General features: G+C 42.7%; 1 protein-coding gene across 3 annotated transcripts in view; it reads right to left on the reverse strand.

The window, feature by feature from the left end:
* Positions 1-13,652: 13,652 nt before the first annotated feature.
* Positions 13,653-18,606, reverse strand: part of UMODL1 (uromodulin like 1) — a 76,290-nt gene continuing 71,336 nt past the window's right edge. For all 3 annotated transcript variants that reach the window (XM_065658544.1, XM_065658545.1, XM_065658543.1), the window contains 2 exons: positions 17,252-17,459; positions 13,653-15,627 (listed from right to left, as the gene is read on the reverse strand). In XM_065658544.1, coding sequence (XP_065514616.1) covers positions 17,272-17,459 — 188 coding nt within the window. In that variant the 3' untranslated portion in view covers positions 13,653-15,627; positions 17,252-17,271. The remainder of the gene's footprint in view (positions 15,628-17,251; positions 17,460-18,606) is intronic.

Below are 18,606 nucleotides of genomic sequence, written 5' to 3' on the forward strand. Positions count from 1 at the left end.
GCACATTCTCTTCTGCTTGCTTCTCGAGCTGAGATGTGTAAGTCATGGCATAGCTTGACAGCAGGATTATTGAAGGCTTTTCCCGCGATCCATTGCTATGGTGGCATGTTGTGGCTGAGTGCACTTTGTTGACACAACGTACACATGAGGGAGGAAGGAGGGGACCAAGAACTTTGGGAAGAAACCATGACTCAGTCACAGCCCAACTCTTCCAAGCACAAGAGGGTAGATCACAACTAGGAACAAAATATGCCCCACTGGCACGTTCGGAAGATGTGTGTTCTCTAGAAAATTATAGTGAGCAAGACAAATTCATTCCCTGTCTCTTCCTTTCAAGTGTTACTAGAGACCAGTCACCAGGCTAGATGGTTATCACAGCACTGAACTAGGACAAAACTCTGAAGCTAAGCCCGAGTGCTAAAATTTGTCTTTGCTTCAGTCACATTATAAGCACTTTGATTTGTACTCTGATGTTCATACACTTAAAAGCATCCTTTCCCTCTCCAAAATGTTGCTCTGTAAAACCTCTTCTCGTTGCAGCACGTGCACGCAGAAAGTTGTGCTTTTGGGTCACTGTCACAGCTGGTTGCAGGGGACACGTAAGCAGATCAGTTCCCAGAACTAGCAGATCTCTTGGTAAGCAGTGCAAAACAATCTCTAGGCTTAAGCTGGCAGCACAGCAGGCCTCCACAAGGACAGGCTGGCAAAGAGACTCAGCAGACGAAGCGTTTAGGAATGAGATCTGCAACTCTCTGGAACAGAAGTCTGCATGCTAGACGTATTATGGTCTGGGCTGCCATACACACAAACTTCAGCACTTGCCTTAGGGATCTCAGACCTGTGTAGCAACCTCTCTTAGTGAGTAGAAACCTCAGTGGAGACACTGAAGGAGTCATAATTGCAGTGGAGTATGCTATGGGTTTGCACACACCTTTGCTAAATGTTCATTCCAGGTCCAACTTCAGTGTCCTGGATCAACTTCATCGATACTTTATCTCTTTGCCTTCTCCCTGCCCTAATGCATCACCAGTCCTTTAGATGTAGGTTCTTTGGGAGAGGAGTTACCTGATATTCTGTGCCTACACTGTGCCTCTACCTTCCATAATATTAATATAATACTCCTTTGGGAGTAGCGGATTGCAGTGTGCTACTCTTACTGTCCTAGTTCATCCAATTATTTACATAAAAAGACAGGTGAAGGGCAAATTTGGGCAGCCTGAGATAAGCAACTTTGAAGTGCCAACACTTAAAAATACAAATGTGAGGCTCCTCTTCAAAAAAAAGCAAGAAAGAACATCCAGAGAACTTCAGGTTGGTCAGCTGTGTTTCAGTCCCTTCCCAGGGAAGTTTATGGAGCAAGTCCTCCTGGAAATCTTTTCTTCCAGGCATATGGAGGAAAGGAAAGTGTTGAGCAGCCTGCATGGATTTACTGATCACAATCTGTGCCTCACCAGCCTGAATGCCTTCTATGAAGAAATGTCTGTCTCTGTGGACAGGGAGAGGAAAGCAGATGTCATTATTCTGGGCCTTAGCAAGGTTTTTGACAATTTCTCCCACAGCATCTTTGTATCCAGCCTAGGGATGTATGGACTGGATAGCTCAAGATAAGTAACTGTTTCCTTTAATTGGAAGTTGTGAGGCTACAGTAGGAGTCTTGTGTTCAGTTTTGGAACTCCCCAGTGCAAAACATACATTGTGAGACTGAAGCAAGTCTAGTGAAGTGTTACCAAGACAGTTAAAACGCTGTTCACATGACATTTAGGGACTTGACAATGTCCCTGCGCAATAGACACAAAAGAGACCTCTCAACATCCTGCCAGTAAGTGTATAATGTGTACGCACACTGTCCCAGACTGCTTTCCACACAGCTCTGTAGCTAGTGCTTTGGTTTGGGTGCTTCAGGCAGGGAAAGGGAGATGGAAACTGTGTCATCCTGTGATGCTGTAAGACACTTGCCTGGTCTGTGCTTTGTTCTTGTACTGACAAAGGATGTGAACTCAAGGTGTCCCTTTTTTAACCAAGAGAGATGTACTTGGATAGTCTACAGTGCAAGTGTGGTTAGATGAACCTGAAGGTGCCTTAAGCTGGAAAAGCTTCTGCTCTTTCCCATTCAGCTCACTAACTCTAGTCTGAGTGCATCCTGGAGAGGGGGCTTCTCCTTTCACTACTGCAATACAAAGAAAGATGACAATACTAGTGTATAAGAAAAGGGGCGTTTTTATGCTTAGGGAAGGCAGAGAGCCTTAGTGGGTGTCTTCCCTAAGACCATCACACGGCTATATGGCCTCTACTCGTTCCCAGACACCATTACTCTCCAACTCAACATGATTTTGTGAAATCCACTCAACTCTTCCTTCCTCCAGATTCGCCTGTGACCAATACCACAGTGGAAGTCATGCCTGCTCACAAAAAGAGCCTGTGAGAAGAGATGTCAACAGCACAAAGATTAGGTATGACCCAGCAAAAAATTGTCTCTTTTTCTGAATCAATCACTTTATGCATGAATTGAACTTATAAATAGGTACACATTCTGTAATTCTGTGATATTTCTTCTTTATTTGTTCAGAAACTGTCTGGTTCAGTGTGTTAAAACAGATAGCTAAACCCACACTGGTACTGCTTAGTGTTGTGTTCCTGTTTGCATAAAAATTTAGTCTCTACAGGACAATCAGCTGTCTATATCTGTAGACCAGCTTCTGGTCTTGCTTGTTTCCCATGTACTAGCACTAGGAAGCAACACTTACCCAAAGCAGGTTTGACTCATGCCATTTGGAATTAAATGTTATTAACATTGCTCCCAATCCAGAAATAGAGGGAGGTGGGGTGGGGTTGGAGGTTCATTTTCTGACCGGAGAGGCATATTTTGTTTCTTAGGTTGGTCTTCTCTCTGCTAAGTTATTCATTCAAAGAGAGCTTCTCACAGGATCACAGAAAGGACCCACTCTCATGCCATGAAATGAGATTTGACTCATATTGGTGAGATTCCCAAACTTCCTTAATGCCCCAAAGCTTTTCAGACTTTCTCTAAGTAAGTAAAATCTTCACTTCTCCAAGCTTCTCTCTGCAGATGAGAGGTCAAAACCATGGAGGGTTCTGGTGAGATTTACCACCCAAACTTAAGCCTCTTGCCACCATGGATGGGTTCATTTGGTTGGTGTACTGAATTTACCCACTACACTCCAGCCTTGCCAGAAGATCAGTATCCTATTTTGTCAAAGTATATTCAGCCAAACTACCGTTGGCTGAAAAGATAGAGGAGTCTGTCCACCCCAAGAGAAGAGGGGGAAGAGAGGAAAAGGGAGAGCTTTGAATCAGGAATGAAACAACTGTTTTCAATAGTTGTGCAATCACATGGCAAGATACCTCAAAAGTAGAACAGTAAATGCATTCCAATTTTAATTAAGAAAGTTTCTGCTCACTGTCTAGCAGGTCAAAATTGGAAAAAAAATAACAGATGTAGGACAGAACTAACAACACACCTAATCTTCATGTTGGCTCGCTCATACCTCTCCTTGGCTTGTTCTCCTAACCTGGGGAAACTCCCTGTTACAATATGAGTAGACAGTTAACAGCTTTGCCAGATGGTTATCAACAGGGAAGCGGATCTATAAAATGAGTCATTTTGTCATGTCTAAAGATCAGTGGTACATAGACGTTTTGTTGCACATAAATATGGGAATGTGCAAACACATGCGCATCCACATTTGTGAATGCAGTAACTGGAAGAGCTAAAATATTGCATACATGTATCAGGCCTCAGACCCTCTTTGGGCCATGGGATGCTTTCCAGAGAGGTCATGGGCAGGTGAGCAGGAAATACATTCAAGAGCACAGCAGAGTCAAAGATACAGGAAGGAACGCTCATACTACCCTCCAAAATGTGTGCCTTCTCTTCTACCAGAGGTCATACTGTGTGCTAGAGGGCTGCATTTGCACTTGGATTTCAACCCATATGACCACAAATGCTCTAATTGTGACATTGGCTGCAGTAAGAGAAGAGTTATTAATATTTGTGTGACTTAAAGCTGTAGAACAGGATCTATATTACAGAAGTTATTTCCATTGGAAGAAGCATAGAAATGACTCAGTACCCAGTTCTGTAAAGAGGTGATATGGCTTTTGACCTATATAGCATTGTATAGAATGTGTCTTTTGCCACAGGACAAAAAAAGAGAAAGCCATAGTAGGTTTTGTGTATTTACCAGATGACAGTATAAAGCAAGCAGCAACAAACTGCAAAAAACTAAATTATTACATCTGTTGCTGCTTTAAAGGGACAGTTTGGGAATGGTGTGGAGGAATGAGTGAGAAAATTCTTTCCTGAGGTCAGTGCCACCATCACAGACCTAAAAGGTAGTTACAGATCAGGCAGATAGGGAAAAAGCTCTTTTGCTTTGTGTGTGATCTCTGTATCACACCTAGATTATCAATAATGAGTTTCTTGTGCATGGCTCTGCAAATCCCTTTGACAGCTAAAACCACAAACTGAGAATTTACAGATATCTGTGGTACAAAAGAATATGATATATTATGCAGTAATAAATTGCACCCTGCCAAGACACACCAAGTCATCAAGTTTTAAAATCTGCCAGAAAATGTAATACTTTCAGTAGTTTGTAGTGGAAATATGAAACATATTCACAACAAAAAAAACCCAAAATTACCTGTAAAGAATGTGGTAACCTGTGGTATTCTTAGCATCTATATCTAGCACCTACTCAATAATACAGCAATACATATGTAAGGACTAAGCATTTCCTGGGATATGAGTTACTGTAAAGGTTGAGAGAACACTCACAGTCTCCCTGTCAGCAATTACCAAGTGGGCTTTAGAGGGAATTGCCACTGGTTTTGACAGTTTTCTTCCATGTCTTTTAAGAAAATTATCAAACATCTCATTAAGAGTGCATCCCATTTTTCCAGGCTACACAAAGACAGAACAGAGAGTCTCTTATTAGAAAGAGTATGTATGTATCTACCAGACAGAGCTTTTAGTAGGTGCACAGCTTTCTCACAAGTACAAGAATTCTTCCATACTCAGCCTTGGTGATTAAGTGTAATGCAAAAAGTGACTTGGTTAGAAATGGGAAGATCAACTTCATAGAATCATAGAATGTCCTGAGTTTGAAGGGACCCACAAGGATCATTGAGTCCAACTCCTGTCCCTGCACAGGACAACCCCACAGGTCACACCATGTGTCTGAGGGCCTTGTCCAGTCTCTTCTTGAACACTGTCAGGCTTGGGGCCGTGACGCCTCCCTGGGGAGCCTGTTCCAGTGCTCCACCACCCTCTGGGGGAAGAACCTTTTCCTCATGTCCAACCTAAACCTCCCCTGGCACATCTTCCTGTCACTGGTCACCAAAGAGAAGAGTCTGGCTCCTGCCCCTCCTCCTCCCCTTGTGAGGAAGCTGTATACTATGATGAGGTCTCCCCTTAGCCTTCTCCAGGCTGAACAAACCAAGTGATTTCTCCAACAAAGGTCTTCTTTGCTTAGTATTAGATGTTACCATCATAGAATCATATAATCATTTTGGTTGCAAAAGGTCTTTAAGATCATTGAGTCCAACCATTAATCTAACACTGTCAAGTGCACCTCTAAACCATGTCCCTAGGAACTTCATATAAGGGTCTTTTAAACACCTCCAGGGATGGTGACACAACCACTTCCCTGGGCAGCCTGTTCCAATGCCTGACAACCCTTTCCGTGAAGAAGATTTTCCCTAATATCCAATCTAAACCTCCCCTGGAGCCACTTGAGGCCATTTCCTCTTGTCCTATTGCTTTTTTACCTGGGAGACCAACACCCTCCATGCTACAACCTCCTTTCAGGTAGTTGTAGAGAGCACTAAGCACCTCAGCCTCCTTTTTTCTAGACTAAACAGCCCCAGTTCCCTCAGCCGCTCCTCATCAGACTTGTGCTCCAGACCCCTCACCAGCTTCGTTGCCTCCTCTGAGCTCTTTCCAGCACCTCCTCAATGTCTTTCTTGCAGTGAGGGGCCCAAAACTGAACACAGGATTCAAGGTGCAGCCTCACCAGTGCCGAGTACAGGAGGACAATCACTTCTCTAGTCCTGCTGGCCACACTATTGCTGATACAAGCCAGGATGCTGTTGGCCTTTTTGGCCACCTGAGCACCCCGCTGGCTCATGTTCAGCCAGCTGTTGACCAACACCCCCAGGTCTTTTTCTGCCAGGCAGCTCTCCAGCCACCTGTGTAGCGTTGCATGCAGTTGTTGTGACCCAAGTGCAGGACCTGGCACTTGGCTTTGTTGAACCTCATACAATTGGCCTCAGCCTCTCCAGATCCCTCTGTAAAGCCCTCTGTAAAGCCTCAAGCAGATCAACACTCCCACCCAACTTGGTATCATCTACAAACTTACAGAGGGTGCACACAATCCCCTGGTCCAGATCATTGATAAAGATATTAAACAGAATTTGCCTCAATACTGAGTCCTGGGGAGCACCACTCATGACAGGCTGCCAACTGAATTTAACTCTGTTTGCTACAACTCTTTAGGCCCAGCCATCCAGCCAGCTTTTTGCCCAGCAAAGAGTACAACAAAAGGACGCAGTAAGTCAATAGCATAGGCCATCTCAGGTGCTCCTTCCTCTGATGTGTATAGCTTTACTCCATGAAAATACCAATATCAGTCTAAGAAACAAATTTTGGAGGAAATGCTAGATATAACAAACCTGCAAGTTACTAAACATGTATTGTCCCAGGGAGTCCATGCAGGCTCCAATGGTCTGTATTAAGGAGTACAGAAGAGGGATAGTGTGTTATCTTTGGTAGTACTGCCTCATAAGAGAAGTCCAGGATATAGGACATCCAGGATACTGAATAAGGACTACAGCCTGGACATCCTGGCATTCTGACTTTGGCTTTCCTGGAAGTCAGGTGAGAATTAGATGTCATTTCAGTGGAGAGACTAAACTTGTGCTTCTCATACACCTGTAATACAACAGAGGTACCTTCCTCCTGTTTAAGATGTCACAGCTGTAGCCCAACAAATGAAAAGCAGGAAAACGAGCAGTCAAATAAATACTGAGAAACTCAGGAAATTGGCAACAGTATCTAGTATCTCCTGAGAATAAGTCAGCTGATTTTTAAATGGACTTCAAAATGTAGTCTCAGACAACCTACCAGCTGAAAATATTTCTGGGACATAAAGAAAACACCTCCAGAAGCCAACAGCATCTTGTTCCACTATTACTCCTTACTTATGCCTTCTGGACATAGACAAGAGCTGTGGCATTCAGCTTAGTCCTGTGCTCTGCAAAAGCTGTTCTGTAAAAATTAAAGTTGGATCATCCCATTCCAAATTCCAGTTCAGCCCTATTTTCACATTCTTTGCTGAGTAACTCAGTGGACAATGCTACACTCTCATTGAGCAGGTATGATACAGTACACAATTGAATATCCTAGGCTAAGTTTAAGAAAGGTATTCATATATAACACTCAGTAATTAGTCTCTCAAGGCTGGCACTAGAACAAACACAAGACCCTTCTATCTCCATGGACTAGTAATAGCCATATCTGTTCCAAATATTGATATGAAGCACTTTCTTCATCCTTTCAAATTGCCACATGCCAAGGGCAGCTAATAAATGGAAGCATTGTTTGCGGCCAGCATTTCATATCAAAGCTCTAGGCAGTACAAGAGGCAAAGCCAGATGTTTCCTGAGTGGATCTGAAGAGTTTAAGTATTACTGAACACAAGCCATGAAGAACCCACACTGTCAAAAATGTTCTTAGCTGCCAGCACATTCTCAAATTTATAGCAATATTGTTTGCTGGAAAGATTTTACCTAAATGAAAATTTTACCCAAATGTCTCTTCCTGGAATTCAGAGTCACCTTCACAATTCTGGAGCAAGCAAGGTTTCAGGGTGCTTTGAGATGGATTTGCATCAGCCTGTTGAGAATACTGCTACCCCATAACCTACTGCACCATGTACTTTCAAGTATCAGTGGAAGCAGCTCCATAACACCACCATACTTGGTGTTCCCCAACATTCCTCAATGTTTACATCAAGATTTCCTGTTTGTCCTTTGGATTTTTTCAAAGGCTCCATCCAGGTGAGGAAAGAGTAAAATGTTCAATGTAGCAAAGTGCCAACTATTCAGTGCACCATCAATAAACTACCTGGGACATACTTTCTCATTATCCTTAGGTTCCAATCTACTAGTGCCTCTTGCTACTGTCCATAGCAAGAGCAGACAAAAATAGTCGAAGAAAAGCAACTTTGAGAGATTGTGTTCTTTACAGGATTGAGCAGAAAGATCATGGAAGAAAAATGCCACCTTTCTTTTGAAACTGATTACTTCCATAGTAAAGTTGGAAAAGGAAAAAACCACTACTCAAATAAAGGTTTATTACTTCATCTGTGCCTACAAATACTTCATGTTTTCCAGAAGATATCAAATCTCTTTATATGTGAGAAACTTGCACAGGAAAAAACACTTCTACTAATATTTTCCTTGAAAGGACAGGGAGAGAAAAAGGGAGAAAAGTGGGATCAAATCAAGTTATCTGCACTGTATAACTGCACTATTCCTAAACATACTGAATATTGTCTAAGACACGCCCAAACACACACAAAGGTAGGTTGATAAAACTACTATTTTTTTTCATTCCTTATAGTTATTATTTCAAGCAATCCAGTTTCTTGGCAGCAATGTACATTTATCCTGATCATCCCAATACTTTTATAGCCTTCATTATAGGTAGGCCTGAGCACCAGCTGATTTAAAGTGAATAGTGTGAGTGGACATTTTGGGACCCATTGCAAGCACTACACCCGTGATTTATTACTGACAGTTCCATACAGCATTTTAACTTAATTGTTTTGGTCCTTTACTGCTTTTTTCCTTGTCATCTCCAAATGTTCTGGCTTTTTCTCGATTCCTGTTTTATGGTTGTTTTATGATTGTTTTTAGTGTACAAGTCATTGTGTCTGTGTCAAGTCTCTGAAATTATTCTTTTTGTGGATTTCTGAGGAAAAATCTCTGTTTTGGGGAAAGAAGGGCAGGAGAGGCAGAGAACACTTTCAGGGAAATTTGCTGCATGTGGAAAGGTGCTGCATTGACAAGTCTGTATCACCCCCTGGCAGACAGTGTCACATCCAGACGATGTACCCAAAAGTGTCCTTAGCACAAGGTGGTAACTGTCTACACAGCCAGAGGTAGATGAGTTGAAGAAACAGGCAGAGATTCCCTGAAAACTCCCAACTGAAGTACTACCTGCAGTCGGCCTGCTAGGATCAGGAGAGAGCAATGATAGAGGAGAAATCAGTCAAAAAAAAAAGAGAGGGGTGTTAAAGAAAGGTAGTACCTCTACAGAGAGGATACTACTCAGTGGTAGGTTTGCCACAAGCCCTGCAGGACAGACCCCTGGGCAGAGCAGATGCTACGGGGCAAATTAAAGAAGCTGTGAGGCGACACTGCTTTGGGCTTTCTACCAGATTGTAGCCAACATCATGTTTTTAGATCAATTGCAGTTAGACGTTTGCAGTTCCTTTAACTTGCTTCCTTCCGCATCTTAGAAGAAAACATTCCAAATAGGCATTGAAGAGTCAGTTCCTTTATATTTTAATGGAAAAGGAAATTTTCCAGTTATCTCAGCTTTTCCCCAGCCCTGCTGGGGCCGAAGTTTGGCAACATTATAATAAGAGAGAAAGGAAAAATGATGAGTGTTTTACATCAGGTGTCAGCAGTTTGGTGTTCTTAGCAAACAACAGTTACATTAGGCACCCATACTACTGGTCTAAAACACTTCTCAGGAAATAAGGTAAGAGGTCAAAACCAAACCTTTTGATTTTATTTCTACACATTTTTCAGCCGTTGTCTCAAATAATTATCTAGAGCCAGTGCTTCATTAATAAAACAAAAAGTGGGCAACACCAGAACGGAAAGAGGAGATGGTCAGTGCTACTCTAGAATATTTCTCCTTGGCCTCAGGGCTACTCTTTTGGTGAAATTGCCTGATCACCGATGTGGGGAACTGACCACAGCAGTCTAAAACAAGTCTTCCAAAGCCAACAGATCCTGTCTGCGCGTCAGATGGGGTGCGACAGTAGGGACAGAGGAATCCTGTTGCACCTCATACATTTCCTCATCCACAGGAAACACCTGTGAAATTCCTCAAAGGAATTAGGGTGTGTTGATCTAAAAAGGTGACACAATCAATAGTCCAACTTATGTGCCTCTATACCAATGCACACAGGATGCATAACAAACAGGAGGAGCTGGAAATCACTGTGCAGCTAGCAAACTATGATCTAATTGCTATCACAGAAATGTGGTGGAACAAATCGCATGACTGGGGCACTGCAATCAATGGCTATAAAACGTTCAGAAGGGACCAACAAAGGAGGAGGGGAGAGACAGTTGCCCTCTGTAAAAAAAAAAAAAAAATAAATTGTCTGCATAGAGTTGCCTTCAAAAACCAGCGATGAACAGGTTGAGAGTTTATGAGTAGAAATTAGGGGCCAAGCCAACAAAAGGAACCTCGTGGTTGGTGTTTACTACAGGCCACCCAGTTTAGGTGAGTCTGTTGACAGTGTTCTTACTGCATACTCACAGTCTCTGGTCCTACGGGGAGACTTCAATAACCCTGACGTCTGCTGGAAAAGCAGCACAGCAAGCTGTAAGCAATCCAGGAGACTCTTGGAGTGCACCAAGGATAGTTTCTTAATCCAGGTGATAGACAGCCCAACCAAAGGAGAAGCTTTATTAGACCTGTTGCTTGCAAACATGGGTCAACTAAATAAAGATGTCAAGATTGGCAGCAGCCTAGGTTGCAGTAGTCATGCCCTGGTGGAATTCACAATCTTGAGGCAGATGGGCCAGGTGAAGAGTAGAGTCAGGACACTGCAAACATTGCAGGAGAGCAAACTTCCAGGTGTTCAAGAAATTCGTGGATGGAATCCCCCGCGAAACTCCCTTCAGTGATAAAGGAGCTAAAAAGAGCTGGTAGATCTTCAAGGACATATTTCTTAGAGCAAAAGAGCTCTCAATCTCCATATGTAAGAAATCAGGAAAGGAAGGCAAGAGACCAGCATATCTGAGTGAGGACCTCCTGGTCAGACTAAAGTGTAAGAAGGAAATGCATAGGCAGTGGAAGCAGGGACATATACCCTGTAAAGAAAATAGGGATGCTCCTCAGATGCGGAGGCATGGGATCAGGGAAACTAAGGCATAGCTGGAACTGAATTTGACAAGGGATGCAAAGAATAAGAAGGGCTTCCACAGGTACGTTGGCCAGAAAAGGAAGATGAAAGAAAAAGTACCCCTATGATAAATAAGGCAGGAGAACTCGTGACAGCCATTGTGGAGGAGGTTGAGGCATTCAACAATAATTTTGCCTCTGTTTTCAGTGGTAACCTGTCTTGCCACGTCTCAAACTCCTGAACCTTAAGGCAGGGACTGGGGGAAAAAAGTCCCTCCCATCAAAAGTGAAGATCAGGTTCAAGACCACCTGTAGAACCTGAAAATATGTAAGTCCATGGGACCCAACAAGATGAATCTCAAAGTCCTGAAGGAACTGGCTGATGTACTTGCCAAGCCACTCTCCATCATATCTGAAAAGTCATGACAATTGGGTGAAATACCCAGTGACTGGAGAAACAGAAACATCACACCCATTTTTTAAAAGGGTAGAAAGTACGAGCCTAGGAACTCTTGACCTGTCAGGCCCACCTCTGTGCCCACTCAGATAACGGAACACATCTGCCTCAAAAATATGCCAAAACATAAGGAAAACAGGGAGGTGATTAAAGACAGGCAACATGGCTTCACCCAGGGCAAATCATTACTATAATAGGGTGGGTCCAGCAGTGGACAAGTGAAAAGCTATGGATAGCATCTACCTGGACTTATGTAGGGTCTTTGATACAGTCCCTCACAATATTCTTGCCGCTAAATTGGTGAGATGTGGGTTTAACAGATGGACTGTCAAAAGGATAAGGAATTGGCCGTATGGCTGTGTCCAACGAGTTACAGTCAGTGGCTCAAAATCTGAGTGGAAACCAGTAACAAGTGGTGTCTCTCAAGGGTCAGCACTGGGACAAATACAATTCTTCACCAATGTTATAGATAGTGGGACTGATGGCACCCTCACCAAGTTTGCAGATGGCACCAAGCTGAGTGGTGCAGTTGATTCACTGGAGGGAAGGGTTGCCATCGAGAGGAACCTTGACAGGCTTGAGGAGTGGGCCCATGGGAACATCATGAATTCCAAATAAGGCCAAGTCAAAGGTCCTGCACCTGGGTTGAGACAATCCCCAGTATCAGTACAGACTGGGAGACAAAGGGATTGAGAGAAGCCCTGCCGAGAAGGACTTGGGGATACTGGTAGATAAAAAATTTGATATGAGCTGGCAACTAGTGCTTGCAACTTAGAAAGCCAATTGTATCCTGAGCTGCATTGAAAGAAGCGTGACCAGCAGGTTGAGGGAGGTGATTCTGCCCCTCTGCTCTGGTAAGACCCCACCTGGAAAGACATGGACCTGTTGGAGAGGGGCCAGAGGAGGTCACCAAGATGATCGGAGGGCTGGAACAGCTCTGCTGTGAGGACAGGCTGAGAGAGTTGGGGTTGTTCAGCCTGGAGAAAAGGCGGCTCTGGAAATACATTATGGCAACCTTTCAGTATGTAAAGGAGCTTATAAGGAATACGAAGAGAGACTTTTTACCAAGGCCTGTAGTGACAAGACAAGGCACAATGGTTTTAAACTGAAAGAGGATTGATTTAGCTTGACTATAAGGTAGAAATTTTGTACAATGGGGTTAGTGAACCACTGAACCAGGCTGCCTAGAGAAGTTGTGGATACCGCATCATTGGAAGTATTTCAGGCCAGGTTGGATGGGGCTTTGAGCAACCTGATCTAGTGGAAGGTGTCCCTGCCTTTGGCTGGGGGGTTGGACTAAATGATCTTTAAAGATCTCTTCCAACCCCAACCATTTTGTGATTCTGTGATACTTCAACCGAACAATCTGTTCTGTGACTCAGCATGAAAAGGAGACACAAAGGGACATGGCTCTGAGAAATAGTGACTGCTAGCCACCGAAACAGCACAGGAAAAAAAAATTACGAAGAAAATAGGTGGCAGCTGTGCAACACTTTTGCACAGGGATGAGAAAGGAAGAACTTGGAGTAAGTGCTGGTGCTTCTTCCCTGCTTTTCACGCTTCAGTCAAGACAAGTCCACGAAGGCCCTCAGGGCAAGCTTCATCGAGGGTGAGCTCTGAATATGCTGCTTTTGGAGCAGCTGTGAGAACTATACAAATCAAATGCCCAGGGAGGCTCCTGTGACACTAGTTTCAGATTGCATCACCAGGTTGCTGCAATACTATTGTCGGACTGGGAGTGTTAAATACTTTTTTGGTTGTCTTTGCCACAAAGCATGAAACTAAAAATATGTTTGCCCTTTGTAATGTTGAGGAAAGAGATCCTTAGTAAGTGTACATACACAGTTGTTGGTAATTGCAGTCCATTGGTGTTTGGATAAAGTCAAGTACTGTGTTTTGAGTGATGTATGAACATTATACTAATACTTGAACAGTTCTTCAGAAGCTGCCACATCCACACAATGCACATCTTAATATCTGTGACTAAATCACAGAATGAAAATATAACAGCACAAAAGTCAACAATAAGTTACAAGAATGCTTTTATTAAGACACCAAAACTCTGCTAAACAGACTCATATAATCTCGATAGCAGTTTCTGCTAAGCATGCAAGGTATTAAATACAAGCTACTGTTTTGCATTTCATCCTGAAGACTAGTGCTCAGCTTTTGTAAATGGCATAGCTCCACTGAAATCAACAGGCATATCTCTAGTCCTGTCACTTTCAGGCAGCTCAGGATTGTGAGTACTAAAAACTAGGAAAACATTTATAGCAAAATAGCTTATCCTTTCAGTGTGTGCAGAAGACAAACACGTTATATATTTGAGAGCAAACTGAGCCAAAGTCAAGAGACTCCTACAGAATAAAAAGCTAATGCTTATGTTCATCGGACTCTAAGATTGCAAAGATAATTTGCAGTTTCATTAATGAATTGCAACCAAATGGATCTTTTTTATATTAGGATCTGGTAACTGATATTTCAGCAAGGAAAAGATAAGTCAAAGATTTTTACTCCTTATAGACTCGCTTGAAGCAAAAGCAGAATGCGAATGATTATTTGAAATGTATTTACATATTTAAAAGATCGATCAGTATGACCTTTTGCAAAATGTAGAAGTCCTTTACCTAGTAATCTTATTCCTATCAGACATGGGACTAGGGGATAAAGAAGCAGCTTTTCAATGTTATTCTGTGCAAAAAAATTAGTACCTAAATGCTGTGGCTACTGAGAGTATTTGTAAGTTCAAGTTAAAGACAAATTCTCACTGAAGAGTTATTTGTAATGGTGTCCACTAAGCTTAAAGAGGAATCAGCTTATTCACTGTAAATTACTGAATTACATGTGACGCAGACACAGCAGACTCTGTCACCATACAAGGAGGAGTGCACACAGCAATCAGAACCAAGGGGTGTTGGGGACAAGTTATCACATCACCCTCCCGTTTTCTAATACACTTGCTGAGGTGGAGGTTTGGGGCAGGAGAGTGAAGAAAGAGTCCTTCAGGAGATGCTTATTGTGCAGAAAAGATTTTTGTTCCAGTTTATCCAGCTGAACAGACTGTTGTTGTATCCAATGGAGCTTGTAAGCTAAACCTTTGCTGCTGCACTAACTGTAGGGTCTTGCAGCCAGGCAAAAGTCAGCTCAAATTTATAACTATTCTGTTGCAATTGGAGTGCTCTCACTTAGGTGGGCAGCCCACTCCGTGGCCCGACTGCACAACCATTGTGGTCTAATTAAACGGAATACATAGGTACTAATTGACTTATCTGGAAAAACATGGGCTACCAGTAGCAAAAATAATTTCTTTTTGCCTTTCTTTTTTGTCTCTCCACTGAGTCCTTGTCAATTAAAGAATTTACCATCAAATCTCAAAACTCATTCTGAATAACACTCTAAGCAGGCTAAATCACAGATTCATGGTGCCTTTTCTTTATTTGGTGACAAATCCAATACTTGTCCTCCAGCTTCTGTATACTTAAGGCGTTGCACAATTAGGTCTTCAACGTTGCTGCAGCTCAAAGTTTCAACCTCACCTTAGGTAAACAGGGAATTACAAACTGAAAAGGAGATCTCTCTAGGGGTTTGCTGATTTACTTCCTGGAATATTTCTAGAAACATGTAGCTTGTCAATAGTAGTGGCACAAGTGATGCTAAGATGGGCACATAGCAACTTGGCACAGTGGGAGAGCCAAATGTTGAAACTTGAATAGAGAACCATGAAGTCTTTCTTTTTTTCTCTTCTATTTTATCCGCAGAAAAACCTGCCAAAATTCACTTCAACCTGGAGCTGCAGTCACAAATAATTCTTAGGACAGTAGGGAAAGAGCAAATTAAAAAAAAAAAAAGTTTACAGAAGCCTTTGAAGCCTTTTTTACGCGACATTAATTTGGAAGAGTCAGTATTGCAACCAGTCATGATCACCATTCTGAAGAGTAATGAAAATCAAATTCTGAATGAAGACAAGCTTCAGTTCTCCATGAGATGAGACATGATCCAACTAGAAAAAATAAAAAACAAACTAGTCATGATTGAGAAAGATAATCAACTACCTTACAAGGAAAGTAAATACATAGGAAAGGAGAGTTGAGTACTTCTAACATTTAAAAGGAGCCATTAGCTGAGACTCGAACATGCTGATTATGTATAAGCATTATGAGCCCGACGATATCCTTTATGCTACGACAACATTGCAGAACTCCAGAATTCCCATTACTATTAAGTATTGCAATCACCCGTGACCACTCATGGGAGCAGAATGATGAATGAAGACAAGTCATTCTTCTCTCTGCAGAGAGATTCAAAGGCTTCTTATGTAGGTTTTGATGTAATGGACCTAGATATGCCCTTGACACTGGGTGATGGCTCCCTCGTGGGACCTGCATCACTGATGGAACTGTGCAGCTGCTGGAGATGTACCAAGGAGTCCCAGGTACCTTCACTTTGGGATGCTGAGAGGCAGCCCTGCCCAGTGCTGGGGAAGCAATCAGAGCATCGCCCTCACCTACAGCGATCTCTCAGGAGCTGCCTGTAGATGACTACAGAGGGTGGTCTCTGTCATGTAAGACTAGGGGAGATACAGCTAATAGTGACTAGTCAAGACTTTACAAGTGGACAGATGGGATACAGTCTTCCCTGTCTCTTCTCTGCGACATATGTTAAGAGTTATTGTACTTAGCAAAGCAAATAAATTATCTGCAAATACCGTCATGACAAGTCTAGTGAATTTACTGTGGTCATGGTAGCCACATTGTCATGCAGGAGGCCTCTATCAGGGGAGAGTTACTAACTCCAGTAACAATGTCAAATGAGCCTGTTCCCAGAAATGGAATTTTATCAGATCCGAAGTAAGCATCCTTGAGCTGTGAAGCAATGTTAGGTGTTCTTTTTCAGCAAGCCAGCTTTCTCACCCATTTCTCCTCCTCTTAAAGGCACAAACATACGAATGGTGGTGAGCAGCTAGAACACACTCATTTTATGGAAAAAGTGCTGAATCCAATGGTATTCTGGAAAAGCATTAAATTCTCAAGTTGCAGAGGCAGAACATGTTGTAGTGACTAACACTCCTCAGAGCTGTCTTTTCAGACTGTCTGCAAGCACTTGTAAGCACTGCTTACGCATTATCCATATTTAAAGCTGTTTATGTCTAACATCCTACTATTTTCCTGAAAAACACACCACCTCCCAAGAGAAAATTAATCCCAGGCTTTTGCAGAAAGGGATAACTTCTGAAACAAATTAGCTTCTGAAACAGATTTATAAAGAGAGTGGTAAAGTTTCTCTCCTTCATTATACTAATCCAGGATCCAAAAACTAAAGTGATATGCTCTTTGTGGAAATCATTACTGCTGTTCTTGTAAAGAGGTGTGTCATTTACTCTGAGGCCAAAGCCACAAAGGAAGATGAGAAAAGGAAGGCTGTCTTCCTCTTCTGTAGTCTGCAGCATTTGAAAACAGGCAAGAATAGCTGGAATTTCATTCTTAGATTTATGACCTTCACCCACAGCAAACAGGACAGGAGGTTCAAATACCCTTAAACTGAGAATGGCCATCTGCAAGTATCTAAGCATTTCAGGAAGAGCTAAACAGCTTAAAAAAAGTAACTGATCACAATTCATTACTTACATCTGGTAACCCGGAAATTACTAATTGTAGAACACTTGGTAGCTGAAGTTGTCAGACTTGATTCTGAAGTTGTATCTTCTCGTCTTTCGCTGGTACTGGAAAATGAGAAGGCTCACAACTCCCAGCACAAAACCACACGCAGCAAAGGCAATGAGGATGATGTATCCAACTCCCACCCCAGTCTCCTTCTCTCTCTTCAAATCAGATGCTAAAAAAAAAAAAAAAAAAAAAAAAAAGGTGAAAGAAAAAAGCTTTGAAATTCCTAAATCGTTTCCTGGGGTAAGAAACCAACCCTGCCTACAAATTAGCCAACGTGCATGTTGAAGCACAGAGCTGTGATACAGAAGTGGATCAGCCTTTTGTGGAGGGCAATTCTCATGGAAAGGTCTGTGATCCACAGTCCATGTTCTCTTCTTACATACAAGTGTAGAGTCCCTGCAGACATGAGGGTGATGTGGCTCTGAAATTTGACTCTACGATTTTCTGTTAAAATAAGAATTAAAGGATAAGCACTGGTGACTTCTTGAAATGCTGCCTTACTTTCAGAATGGCCCTAGAGGTGAAGCATTCTCCCATCTTAATCCTGCCCCCATTCATCTACGATTATTAAAAGCCATTTATTTTGCTTTTATCTCATATGTAACACTTATCTAAACACAAAGTCTTTAGGGAAGGATTCTCCACGTGTGCTGGGTCTCTAAGCTCCCACTCCAGTCAGCAGAGACCTTGCTGGTGCAGTTAGTGGGGGCAGGTGAGTCATACCGAGGTGGTCACCATAGACTCAACTCTGTGGCCAGAGCACTGGCATCTAGTGCCACCTGAGAAGCCTGAGGGCATCTACAGTGTCTGCACAGGTCTGGCAGACAGGGCACAGGACCTGCAGGAGAACGGTAGTCTTTTGGAATAGCACCGGGACACTGAGGGGAAGGAAAGAATGGGGCACCATGGGTCCTGAACACTAAATGCCTACGTGTGGGCAAGAGACAAGCCCCTTGTTACCAGCTGTCTCCCTTGGCTCCACTGACCATTGACAGAATGTGTTTGCCTGGTTCACATGTAGTGTACTTGTCCAAGTACACTTCCATGTACTTGTCCAAATCTGCAAGCAGAATCTCCTCTCCCTTTAACATTATGCCTCTGTTCCCATTTGCACATGTACTCTTGCACACTTCTAAATCATTCCTGCAAATGCTTGATGCACCTACAAAAACATCTATTTGTCTGCATACATTTTCAGGACAGCACTTATTTAGCCAAGTACTTGTGCAGTACCTGAGATGCACAGAAGACAAACACTAATGCATACCTGCCTGTAATTAGAGACAAGATCTTTGGCTAAAGGGCACTGTTGACAG

This window comes from Caloenas nicobarica, chromosome 1, assembly GCF_036013445.1.
Source record: "Caloenas nicobarica isolate bCalNic1 chromosome 1, bCalNic1.hap1, whole genome shotgun sequence".
Lineage (NCBI taxonomy): Eukaryota > Metazoa > Chordata > Aves > Columbiformes > Columbidae > Caloenas > Caloenas nicobarica.